The 13,936-nt window shown below is 41.1% G+C and overlaps 1 protein-coding gene across 2 annotated transcripts in view; it reads right to left on the bottom strand.

The window, feature by feature from the left end:
• Positions 1–889: 889 nt before the first annotated feature.
• KCNG3 (potassium voltage-gated channel modifier subfamily G member 3) overlaps positions 890–13,936 on the bottom strand; it is a 61,161-nt gene continuing 48,114 nt past the window's right edge. The window contains exons 3-5 of one of the 2 annotated variants that reach the window (XM_049652236.1): positions 6,794–6,846; positions 2,156–2,340; positions 890–1,019 (exon numbers count right to left, since the gene is read on the bottom strand). In XM_049652236.1, coding sequence (XP_049508193.1) covers positions 2,191–2,340; positions 6,794–6,846 — 203 coding nt within the window. In that variant the 3' untranslated portion in view covers positions 890–1,019; positions 2,156–2,190. Of the gene's footprint in view, positions 2,341–6,793; positions 6,847–13,936 lie in introns of both variants that reach the window. The other variant, XM_049652235.1, reaches the window with a different exon arrangement.

Genomic DNA, 13,936 nt, shown 5'->3' with positions numbered 1-13,936 from the left:
AATGTGAGCAAAAAATAAACTTTTCTGCTTGTAAGAAATGAAGATTTAGGGGGTTGCTGGTTAGCACTGCATAGCTTCGTCCAAGGTGACTGATACAAACTTCAAGCTGTCAAGTGTAAATACATTTTAAAAATATTTTTATCACATATTTTATATCGTTTCTAAGTGTTTAGAGTAAATGTGAAAATTACATACCCACTGTGCTTTTCTTTTTTTATCACGGTAAAATATACATAAAATTTGCCATTTTAACCATTTCAAGTGTATAATTCAGTGGCATTAAGTACATTCAAAATGCTCTGAATGGCAACCGTCACTGCCATTTCCAGATATTTTCATCATTCCAAACAGAAACTCTATACCCATTCAACAATTTCTCCAGTCCTTCCACCCCAAGCTCCTGGTAATCCTCTATTCTGCTTTTTGTCTCTACAAACTTGTATATTCTAGCTACCTCACATAAGTGGAACCATACATTATTTGTCCTTTTGTGTCTGGCTTATTAACTTAGTATAATGTTTTCAACGTTTATCCATGTAGGAGCATGTATGAGAAACTCATTCGTTTCTAAGGCTGAGTATTGTTCCTTTGTGTGTGTGCATGTGTGTGTCGTGTGTGTGTGCATGTGTGTGTGCATGTATGCATGTGTGTACCCCCAACATCTCGTCTGTCCATTCATCTGTTAATGGACATGAGTTATTTCTACCTTTCCGGCTACTGTTACTATGCATTCTTAATTTAATAGTAGTTAAATACATACATGCTATTATAGAAAAAGGTCTAACATATTACACAAGAAACACTACCAGTGGGTGTCAATTTATTTATTTTTTAAAAAAATTTTAATGTCTATTTATTTTAGAGAGCGAGAAAGAGACAGAGCACAAGCGGGGGAGGGGCAGAGAGAGGGAGACACAGAATCCAAAGCAGGCTGTCAGCACAGAGACTGATGCGGGGCTTGAACTCATGAACTGTGAGCCGAAGTTGGATGCTCAACGGACTGAGCCACCCAAGCACTCCTGTTGGGTTCAATTTAGAATGGAGAAAACTTTTAGTCTTCATTCTATATACTTATATTATTTAAATTTGTTTTAATTTTTATGCAACTTAAACTAATAAAGAGTTTTAAAAATAAATGTTTCCTTTTGATGAGAAGCAGGACAAACAAGAGACATAATGAGTCACTGAAAATATGGTTTGGTTTTGTTTTAATTAACTTTTTTTAACACTTATTTATTTTTTGAGAGACAGAGACAGAGCATGAGCTGGGGAGGGGACAGAGAGAGAGGGGGAGTCACAGATTCCGAAGCAGGCTCCGGGCTCTGAGCTGTCAGCACAGAGCCCGATGCGGGGCTCGAACTCATGGACCACAAGATCACGACCTGAGCCCAAATTGGATGCCCAACCAACTGAGCCACCCAGGTGCCCCTGTTTTGTTTTGTTTTTAAATAAACTCTATACTCAAAAAATAAATAAATAAATAAATAAATAAATAAATAAACTCTATACTCAACGTGGGGCTTGAACTTACAAACCTGAGATCGAGTCATGTGCTCTACCAACTGAGCCAGTCAGGTTTCCCTGCAAATGTGTTTTTAAAAATTATTTGTAAAAGGGGTGCCTGGGTGGATCGGTCGGTTGAGTGGCCAGCCCCTGATTTCGGCTCAGGTCATAATCTCATGGGTTCGTGGGTTTGAGCCCCGTATCAGTCTCTATGTTCACATCTCGGAGCCTGCTTCAGATCCTCTGTCTCCCTCTCTCTGTCCCTCCCTCTCTCTCTCTCTCTCAAAAATAAACATTAAAAAAATAGAAAATCCTTAAAAAAATTATTAGTCAAAGCTCAGGGTGCCTCCACTAGTGGGCCAGCAACAGAACTTCCATAAATGAAGAACATTAATTAAAAATTAAAACTACCCTGCAGGAAGCTGTAAATGACTAAATGACACTCTTCCACAGGATACTGTCACTTTTTTTCTCCTTTAATTCTCCTATTCTTCTGTATCAGATTTTATGGGCCATAATGATTAATGATTATTAGTAATAACAGTCCCTTTTGGACAAAGCTGAAGCTCATTACAGTATCATATTCCCTGAGCCTAAATGTGATTAAGAATACACTTCATTTCAGCTACATCATTTGCAGTAAGAACGCTACCTTGTGTAACTGCTCCTGGTTTTTAACTGAAAAAGCTACTGGGATTCCAGCTGTTCACACTGTGGAACACTGTTCCTGGCAGGCCCCAGGGAGCTCTCCTCCGCATCTCCCAGGTGCTTGAGAGTGATGTTCCAACGCTGCTTCTTAACATCCTTGGAAGAGGTTACACTCCAGCAAATGGCAACCTGGAATCAAAGATCTGCCAGGCGGCCGGACGGCCTGGATGCTATGTGACCTGAACTTTCTGCTCTCGATTTCACGTTCTGGGCCAGTGGGACACAGCTGCCACGGTAGAAGCAGCTACTCACAGCGAGCCACAGTGGTGCTCGGGGCCAAATCCCGACCGGGCTTCCAGGCCAGCACCACGCACACGAACCCAGGCTGCTGGTCAGTTTTGACCACAGATTCCCTCTCTTCCACGGGGCAGTCTGTCCAGGGTGAAGATTCAGCCTTCGAAGAGCTAGGCTTAATTTCAGCTGAAATTTAACTAGAGCTCCCAGTGGCTGAGTCCAATGATCGCTTCCCAGTCTTGCGCTCTCCTGACTACTGGGAGGCACTCGACATTGCAGGGCCCCTCACCCTCCCCTCCTCCTCTGGCCTCGTTTGCTAGTCTCCTGGAGGTGAATGCAGGTTGCCTCCTCTATTCCCTCAATACTCCCTTTCAGAGGAATTTCTTTCTTATCCTATTCCAGACTAGCTTCTATTTTCATCTATGTGCCAAGGATTCCCAAATCCCGACCGCTTGGATGACTCTAGATTAGACCTCTCCCCAGGGCTTCAGGCAGAGTCACTAGCATTTGGATGCTGCCCAGCCTCCTCAGATTTAACGTCCAAAATGGAGTTAACTCCCACTCTCTCCCTGTCTCTTTTCTCTGCTACTGGATCCTCTCTTATCTCACTTCTTCCTATCTGGGTGATGAGTTGGTCCCACTCCACCCTTGACTTAGCTCAAAGAGTGACCCTCCTTGGTGCGCCTGGGAGGCTCAGTCCGTTAAGTATCTGACTCTTGATTTCCGCCCAGGTCATGATCTCACAGTCGTGGGATCAAGCCCCAGGTGGGCCCCTGGGCTGGGTGTGGAGCCGGCTTAAGATTCTCTCTCCTTCTGCCTTTGCCCTTCCCCCACTTGTGCTCACTTGCACCTGTGCGCGCGCGCGCGCTCTCTCTCTCTCTCTCTCAAAACAAAACACAACAACAACAACAACAAAAACAATCTTGAAAAAGAGTGATCCTCCCTAAGGACAAACCTTGCCATGCTATTCTCCTGGTTTATGTCCTTCGGTGGCTCCCTCCCTGCAGGGTCAAGCCCATCTCCTTGGCTGGCACATGTGGCCTTGCCTAATCTGGCCTCTGCCCACCCACTAGCACCCCACCCCCCAACACTCTTCTCTGTGCACTTGCCGACCAAGTGCAGTTGCCAGAATAAGTCACGTTCTCCTGCTGCATGCTGAACCCTGCACATGTTGCAAATCCTTAAGAGCCTGTCTCCCTGAACTGAATTTCAGAATCACTTCCTCCAGGAAGCCTTCCTTGACTCCTGAGCTGAATGAGGTGACTGTCTTCCGGGATCCACAGCAGTCATTTCATAAACTTTGCCCCTAATGCCCTTTCATGTTTTCTTACTGGTCTCTTTATCCACTGGGAGTTCATCAAGAATAGGAAGCGTGTCTTCCACACGCATGCGTAGGGCCCACCACAGACAGAAATGAGGCAATAAAAGGTATACATAAAGCCAGGTGAGGACAGTAACTTGTAACACTGATGGGGAAGTATGTAGTTATTTTTTTTCTCTCTTCTGGTTTCTTATGTTTTCTAGTGTGTGTATTATACTACTCTCACACATTTTAAAAAAATTTTTGTTTTAACGTTTTATTTATTTTTGAGACAGAGAGAGACAAAGCATGAGCAGGGGAGGGTCAGAGAGGGAGGGAGACACAGAATCCGAAGCAGGCTCCAGGCTCCGAGCTGTCAGCACAGAGCCCGACGTGCGGCTCGAACTCATGAACCGCGAGATCATGACCTGAGCCGAAGTCGGACGCTCAACGGACTGAGCCACCCAGGTGCCCCACTACGTTCACACATTTTTGAAAATCAGTTAATTTTTAAGATGTGTCCAATCTCTCCGACATAGCTCCAATAAAAAGAATTCACTGCCTAAGGAGTCAAGTTCCTTTCTCCTCAGATGCCTCTGGCTCCTTAAGACCCCTGCCTCAAGCACCACAAATTCTTCAGAACTGAGCAGCGTAGAAACACTTATTTCAACATTTTCAGCACACAGAAGGACCACCCACACACACACAAATTCCTTGGCCTTGAAAAGGTTACATTGTTCTACTAGCTGAGTGCCAAAACTCATTTTTGGCCAAATATCCGTCAGAACCTTGCTGTATTCGCAGCCGAACACAAGCAGAGAGGTACATTCACAGAACCTACCTAAGAGTTATACGGGATGGAGATGATGGAGCTTCTGAGGGATATCTCTCTTGCCTTGTCAACTCAAGACACTAAGGAGGTGGGGGGGGGGGGGGGTCTTCCAAAAACCCCCCCCCCCCTTTTCTTAACCAAAACATTAATTATCTTCTCAGCCACCAAAAATTTCAACCATGCACACTGGCTGGTAATTCTTTTAAATATGTGAAAAATAATCCAACCATACAATGTTCAGTCTGACATTTGCTATTGTTTTTCCCTAAAAGAAAACAAAAACCTGATTAGTTCCAAAAATAAAACATAAAGAAAAACTCAGTTGAGAAGCAAACCCCGTGGCTTAGAAGCCATCATTCTGATTAACAGCACATAAGTGTTACCTGACGAATGGATTCCTATCTTAAATGCAATTATCACAAATTCCTTGTGGTCCCCACTGTTTTTGTAGCTTTATGCCCAGCTCCTGAAACAATAACTTTAATAGCAATAAACGAAAACCCCACCTCAGCGCTTGGGCCGACTAGACTGTTTTCCCACCTCAGTCAGCAGGGACCCTGGGGGGAACGTGTTGAGCCCGAACTCGACAGCTATCCAGGAAGGTACCTACTTCTCTGTCCTCAGCAGTCCCTGCATCTACTCCTGGAGGGGTGCTTTCCACAATTAAGCCCATTTCCAAGGCCTGCTGAGACAATCAGGACAAGCAGAGCCTCTGCTCTCAGGAAATGCCTGCCTGAGCCATCGCTGGCCTCTGCTGAGGACTCTGCCATGCTGTTGGCCACCTCAGAGCAAGGGGCTTCTGGCGGTGGGGCTGACGCACCATCAAATCAAGGGGCTGCTGGAGTACAAGAGTGTCTAATCTAAACTCCCTTTCTCCAGGCAGTCAGGGGAGTGGGGGGTGGGTGTGTGGGAAGCGATCATGCAGAAGAGAGAGACATGAGGGATAAAGGGGGCGGAGGGTCGTGCAGCCTTTTCACTAAGAAAACTGAAAGGGTCTGGCAGGCATTTGTGTCACTGAGAAGATACTACAAACAAGCGTAGCGTCTAGAAGGTACAAACTCCAAAATTTCTGATTCAGCTCCACACATACTACGTGCCTATGGGCACCTGTCATCACAGCCTGGGAACTTACCTCACGTGGATGATTCGTATTCTCAGCACGGAGACGAGGAGTTGTTAAAAGGGAGAAAAAGAAAATGTGAAAGCAGGTCAGAGAAAGATCAAAGGATTGATTCAAAGCCACGTGACCGTCAGAGACACTGTCACAGCCAGGAGACATCTTTTGTGCTTCAACCACCATTAGTTTATTGCAAAGTGAAGTTTTGGTTCGGAACAAAAGGGAAACAGTCCACCAAGAATGAATTACACTAGTTACTGAAGTCAACTCGACAGACAGTGACATGTACTTAGCAGCGGTGGGTGGTTCTCAAAGTCAAAATTTATTAACTATTTCAATGTTCAGGCTGTACAGATTATTTTCAGATGTACATACAACATAATGATATCGTAACAAAGCTAATTTTTTTTTTATAAAATACTTCCTTAAGGATTAAAGATGCTAAAAGGCTTCAACCATTAATTAATTAAATATTTGATGCACATTTCAGGTACTCTTAAAGATCTAACATAAATACATAAGTTGCACAGCCGAGTAAGAAAAGCTATGACCCATATGGTTGCACATTTTACTAATCCCATATTAAAGTAGAAAACAACAAAATTGTGCCACATAAATTGAGCTGATTTTATCAATCGTTTATTATTAGAGAGAAACTATGTCCATTTAAACCATCATTCCTAAAGGAGCTACCAAATAATAAAATGATTACCTGAAATCCAAAACTATATATAATACAGTCTTTACTATCCGAATTACCTTCCCTCTTGTTTGATACAGTACATCTGATTCCTCCATGATTTATGCAATGGCCAATAATAATGACAATTAGCACTAGTTATGAATACACAGTGGAAGTAATAGAACTGGCCATACAAACATTTGAATCACTATTCCCATTGAGAATAAGGTCAATAAGAAATAATGGTTAAAACCAATACATATTTAATCTATTCAACCACTTGCTATCTTTAGCAGTGAATGCTACCCCCCCACACACACACATTAATTTTTCCCATAAAAATCTTGACATGTCAAAATGCTTTTTAATCTAGGTTTAGATTGCTAACAATGAAACGATGTTCATCTTCTTTCTTACCTCCATGGACTTTATCAGGCCTGCAGTCACCAGGTGCACAGAAAGATGAGTAACTGGAAAGACAATTCGACCACAGCTGTTTGCAAAACAGAAGTGCTCTATTTTAAGGCAAGTATCTTTATCACACACATACACAGCAATTTATCCACTGGTGAACTTTATCATATGACAGTACAAAATTCAACAAAAAACTGAGGTATAACTTTACTTAATTAACATAAATACAAATGTCAGAAAGTGTAAAGGCATTCTCAATGTACTTAACATATTTTACCCATCACGAAATACGGAACTCTTTTCAAAGTTCTTGTATGTCCAGAAATACCCAAGATTCTGAATTCTAGAAAAAATACTAGAAATTAAATACTCTAAAATCTTTGCAATAAGGCTCTCCACATAAGGCTACCTTTGATATAAGGCTACTTCAACTTGGTTTCTGAAAATAGCAAAAATGTGCACCAAAATTTAAGCTATTCTGAACTAAAGAGAGGACTTGGTCTCATGTGGGATGGTGAGATGATGAGCTTATTGAGCAAAATTAAACTTAAGCAAAAAGCAAATTTTAAAATACATCCAAGAAAAACTTTTCCTATCATTTTTTAACATAAGACTGAACTACTGTGATATAAAAATGGTTGAATGTATAAGGTACTATTTAGTGCAAAACAGACATATATATACCTTTACTTAAGTAATTTAAATAGAATAGCATTTATAACTCGGTATGTATAATATATTTAAAAAATCTACATTCTGTGACCTTTACAAAAGTAGATATATTCTTTACTTTCAAGTTAGAAATGGCATAACAGTTTTACCTTTGGATATTTCCAGTCAATGGCTGTATACAGTGAAAGATAATATAAATCTAAGTCATAAGCCATTCAGTACACTAACATGTAAGCCATTAGTTTGGGGCCCAAAAGTGAAAAGTGAGGGATACTACGTAAAGTGGAAAAAAATGTACCCTAGATTTCTGCTTGTCCAAAAACGTATAGTCTCCATGTATTTTTAGTTATTGAATAGTCTGATGCAATGACATTCAGTGAAGAAATCTGTACTAACAGTACTCACATTAAAAATGTTTTCCGTGAAATGAAAGTAGATAGTATTCATTGTGTCTAAATACAAAGGTAAACTAATGACAGCGTAAATTATTTTAAGTTTGATCATTACTGCACCTGTTTCCTTTGCCAAACTCCCAGTGATATTAAGAGAAAAAAAAATTCTAATTATTTTCACCTATTAATTTAATCAGGTACTCTAGAAAAATACTGTTCTAAGGGGGAAGTTCAACAGGAAATGCTTCTTAAATTTCCAAATTAGATCAAAATAAGGGAAACAAAGAGGGACTCAAAAAATTAGACTATGTAAATGAATAGATAATAGTAACAAAAAAGCTGAATGATATCCCAGCCTTGGAGGGGGCTCCTGGCTGGCTCAGCCAGAAGAGCATGTGACTCTTGATCTTGGGGTCATGGGTTCAAGCCCCATGATGGGTGTACAGAATTACGTACATCAATTTTTAAAGCTTTTTTGGCATATGAACAAAAAGAGTTTAAGACTGTGGACGGATGAACGGAAGTTTCCATTAGGACAGACATACACAGAGTAACCGGAGGATCCACAACCTAAATCCCACTTCCACAGTGGTATCAGGCACCAGCTGGTTGTGGGGGTCTCCGGCTGATTCCTAGAGGGACAGGCACAAAGCACCCTCAAGTTCTCATTGGCACCAAACTCAGATTTCTCCTTTGTAAAAATGTCCTGACATTGGTTAATAGTAGGGGGCAAAGGAAAGCAGCTCCAAGTGTAAAGGTTAAGTGTTCCTTCATTTGAAGGCATCTAGAAATCTGCTTATTTAGTAATTAACCACACATGCCACTGACTTCAAACACTCGGGACTTCTAGAGACAGCCACAAATCAGCCACAGCTTCTGCCCACAGAATGACTTACTCTTGTAACCGTGGCTAATCGCAACAGCAACTTCAACTCTGGGTAAGATCAGTTTTCTACTCTGACTACACCAGACAAGGCCAGTCACTAAGTACTTGCTACTACTACCTGTTTGTCACGTCCAATCGGCAAAATGCCCTAAACATGGTGGCCTGGGTTGGCGTTCTGCGCAATCTCCCAGCAGAACAATTATGGCACTTTCAACATCTCCTCCTCAAGAGAAACTGCCCTGCCCACAGCAATATCCCCGCCTCAGAAAGATTGCTCTCCCCGAGCCTGGAGGCCCGGCTTAGAAAACCACTCCCATACCTTAGTGATGGTAATGCTACTCTGGAATTTGAACTGAGAAAGAAGAATCAACCAGTGTGTACCAGGTGAAGGCAACACCGGAAGGGGTGCATCGCTGAGGGAGGCCATCTCCGAGCGGCAGAAGAGAAATCAGAACCGCCAGACTCAGGCAGCTGCTGCTCGGTCTTTTACAACAAACACCCATTACTTCCGGGGCCCACAGGTTCCCTGTGAAACGTAAACCCATAAATACAATGAGACTAATGTATTTTTGAGTTACTGCTAGTTACACTTTTTTTCTCTCATTTTTTTTTTAATGTTTATTACTGAGAGAGAGAGACAGAGTGTGAGCGGGGGAGGGGCAGAGAGAGAGACACACACACACAGAATCTGAAGCAGGCTCCAGGCTCTGAGCTGTCAGCACAGAGCCTGATGTGGGGCTCGAACTCACGAACAGTGAGATCATGACCTGAGCTGAAGCCGGACGCTTAACCAACTGAGCCACCCAGGTGCCCCAGCAAATTTTGTTTTTTAGGATGACCAACTAGGGTCAGAGATTTACTTTCAGAATAGTTAATAAAAGTAGTAAGTAAAAATAAAAGAATGGTTAAGACATTAGTACATTACATTTTATGAAAAAGCTGCCATAATTCTCATTACCCTGTAAATATAAGGAACGATAGTCATTATTAAAGTATTCAGTGACTAGCAATTGGGAATTCTACTATTCCTAAGAATGGTTGTTATGAATAGTACTGAATACATTTGTAGCAAAGAACACCTCTCTTTGAAACTTTTTTTCCTAAACATTTTTAGTAAATAACACTACAAAAGTAGGGTGTCCAAAATCCTGGATTGTAACTCCATCGGGTCTGATGTCCACATTTGTACTGAAGATTATTAACATTCACCCAGCATACTCGTGAGATTTATTAAAACTGTAGTCAGTAACCAAAGGCCTTTGGGGCATATGTACAAAAGTAGACAGCTGTTAAGTATTCAGTCAAATACCACATTAGCAATATGACTCGTAAAAAAAAAAAAAACAAATGCCAGTGGAGCTCTACCCATTAAAAGTCAGGCTGTGGGGCGCCTGGGTGGCTCAGTCGGTTAAGCGTCCAACTTCGGCTCAGGTCATGATCTCGCAGTCCGTGAGTTCAAGCCCCGCGTCGGGCTCTGTGCTGACAGCTCAGAGACTGGAGCCTGTTTCAGATTCTGTGTCTCCCTCTCTCTCTGACCCTCCCCCGTTCATGCTCTGTCTCTCTCGGTCTCAAAAATAAATAAACGTTAAAAAAAAAAAAAAAAGACTGCAAAACGCGACCTTGTAAGTGATCTTTCAAACCATCTGGGGAAGCGTTGTTTACGGATAATATTGAGCTTTCCTTCAATTATTTTACTGACATAATTTCCTAGAGGAATTTCACAATGATTATATTCACGGTGAGGGATTACGTTTAAAAAAATCTGGGCTTAGTATTTGTGAAAAGGACCCTCAGGTTAAACCAATAACAAAATGAATCTTTTGCACAGAACGGAATGGGTTTTTCAAAGGGTACCTGCCAGGGTGAGGCCAGCTGACAGTCACCTCTGTGGGCCCCGCAGGGCCCAGCACAGTAGTGATACTTGTTAGGCAAACCCTCCTACTATGTGCACACAAAGGATTTAAATAAATAAATAAATAAATAAATAAATAAATAAATAACTTTCCTACAGCAATGCCACAGGTTAATTAACTATCAAGTCTTGTTTTGGAGAGGACTCCCTCCCCGTCCCAGTAATTCAGTGATTCTTGCACTTCCTGTAAGTACTATGAAAGGATGTGGACTTAACACACGCTAGGAAATCCAGTCCCCGGGAGTCCAGAGAGGCTCCCTGCTTCTTGAGCTTTTCTACCAAGGTACCCCCAAGACAGGCGGAAGAGAACTGCACACAAGAGCAAGGACTGTTCATGGGGATGGAGCCCGCCTCTCTCCACCCACTGGCATCCTGCCACCATTCCTGGACTATCTGAGTATGAGAAGCACAAGGTCAGGTAATAAAAAGGCATTAAAAAAACCCAACCAACAGAAACACATTATCTTTCTTGTGTCTGTGCGTCTCTGTTATCTTTAGGCAAGTGAACACAAACTCAAATTAACTTGAGGTAATGAAGAGAATCGGTTTAATAGTCTTAGAAACCATTAAATGTACATCAATTGATGAACCGTAAAAAGCATCAACAAGCAATTCTATGGCTTCAACCCGATTAGTTATCTTGTAGAGAGTTGGAAACCCACTTCAACAAAACGTATTTCCCGACACTGACAGTACAACTCAACTCACAATAAAATCTACCCATCTCTTCATTAAAACACATTTCTACAATCCAAAAACCTTTCATGATAAACCACTGAACAAACCAGAAATACCGGAAAGGTTTCTCAACCCGTTCAAGAGCATCTATGAAAAACCCGTAGCGAACATCATACCTAATGGTGAAAGACTGGGAGTTTTCTCCCTAAGATCAGGAATAAGACAAGGATATCCACCCTCACCACATCTATTTGAGACTTCTAGCGAAGTTCTAGCTGGGGTAATTCAGTAAGACAAAGAGATAAAAGGAAGGAAGAAGTAAAATTATCTCTCTTTGCAGATGATATGTAAAAACCTGTGAAGAATCCTCAAAAAACTATTAGAACTATTAAAGCTCAGCAAGGTTCCAGGACACAAGATCAAGATACAAAAATCAGTTGTGTTTCTATACACTAGCAATGAATAATCTGAAAATGAAATTAAGAAAGCAACTGCATTAACAATAGCATCAAAAAGAATAAATACTAAGAATAAATTAAACCAAAGAAGTGCAAGGCTTCTGTACTGTAAACTATAGAACACTGAAGGAAATTAAACAAGACGTAAGTAAATGGAAAGACATACTGTGTTCATGGATTGGAAGACTCAATATTGTTAAGAGGGCAGTACTACCCTGATTGATCTACATTCTCAATCAGAATTCAATGCAATTCTCTATCAAATTTCCAACTGCCTTTTTTTGCAGAAGTGGACAAGGTGATACGAAATTCATATGGAAATGCAAGAGATCCATAACAATCCTGTAAAAGAAGAACTCACACTTCCTGATTTCCAAACTTACTCCAAAGTCTTCTCTGTGGTTCTGGAATAACAGACATATAGATCAATGGAAGAGAACGGAGTGTTCAGGAGAAATAAACACATACATCTATGGCAATCTGATTTTTGACAATTATGCCAATACCACTCAATGGTGGAAAAAAGAGTGTTTTCAATGGTAGAGGAACAACAAACAGGATACCACCTCGAAAAAATGAAGCTGGACCCCTACCTCATACCATATACAAAAATTAACTCAAAATGGATCAGATCCCTGAAAGTAAGACCTAGAACTATAAAATTTTTAGAAGGGAACATAGGAGTAAATCTTCATGACCTTGAGTTTCTTAGATACAACACCAAAAGCAGAAGAGACAAAAAAGATAAACTGGATTACGTCGAAAATTAAAACTTCTTTGCTACAAGGTGCGCCTGGGTGGCTCAGTTAGTTAACCAACTCTTGGTTTCAGCTTGGGTCATGATCTCACGGTTTGTGAGTTTGAGTCCCATGTCTGGCTCTGTGCTGCTGGTGTGGAGCCTGCTTAGGATTCTCTCTCTCTCTCTCTCTCTCTCTCTCTCTCTCTCTCCCTGCCTCTCCCACTGTCTTTCTCTCTCAAAATAAATAAATAAACTTAAAAAAATTTGCATGCAACGACATATCAGATAAAGGGTTAGTATCCAAAATCTATAAAGAACTTATTAAACTCAACACCCCAAAAACAAATAATCCAGTGAAGAAATGGGCAAAAGACATGAATAGACACTTCTCCAAAGAAGACATCCAGATGGCTAACAGACACATGAAAAAATGCTCAACATCACTCATCATCAGGGAAATACAAATCAAAACCACAATGAGATACCACCTGTCAGAATGGCTAACATTAACAAATCAGGCAACAGCAGATGTTGGCGAGGATGCAGAGAAAGAGGATCTCTTTTGCATTGTTGGTGGCAACGCAAGCTGGTGCAGCCACTCTGGAAAACAGTATGGAGGTTCCTCAAAAAACTGAAAATAGAACTACCCTACGACCCAGCAATTGCACTACTTGGCATTTATCCAAGGGATACAGGTGTGCGATTTCAAAGGGACACATGCACCCCCATGTTTCAAAGGTACACATGCACCCCCATGTTTATAGCAGCACTGTCAACAATAGCCAAAGTATGGAAAGAGCCCAAATGTCCATCGATGGATGAATGGATAAAGAAGATGTGGTATATATACACAATGGAGTATTACTCGGCAATCAAAAAGAATGAAATCTTGCCATTTGCAACTACGTGGGTGGAACTGGAAGGTATTATGCTAAGTGAAATTAGTCAGTCAGAGAAAGACAAAAATCACATGACTTCACTCCTATGAGGACTTTAAGAGACAAAACAGATGAACATAAGGGAAGGGAAACAAAAATAATATACAAACAGGGAGGGGGACAAAACAGAAGAGACTCATAAATATGGAGAACAAACTAAGGGTTGCTGGAGGGGTTGTGGGAGGGGGGATGGGCTAAATGGGTAAGGGGCATTAAGGAATCTACTCCTGAAATCATTGTTTCACTATATGCTAACTAATTTGGATGTAAATTTTAAAAAACTAAAAAGAAAATTTAAAATAAAGAAAATTAAAAAAAATTTGCATGCTACAAATGATACTCTTAAGCAAGTGAAAAGACAACCCTTAAACTGAGAGAAAAGATTTGTAAATCATGTATCTGTTAAGGATCTGGTATCTAGACTATGTAAAGAAGTCTTATCATTCAACAATAAAAAGACAACCCATTTTT

The sequence above is a fragment of the Panthera uncia genome, assembly GCF_023721935.1.
Source record: "Panthera uncia isolate 11264 chromosome A3 unlocalized genomic scaffold, Puncia_PCG_1.0 HiC_scaffold_12, whole genome shotgun sequence".
Classification (NCBI taxonomy): Eukaryota; Metazoa; Chordata; class Mammalia; order Carnivora; family Felidae; genus Panthera; species Panthera uncia.
The sequence above is the reverse complement of the archived record's forward strand: the minus strand, read 5'-3'. Positions and strand labels throughout refer to the sequence as shown.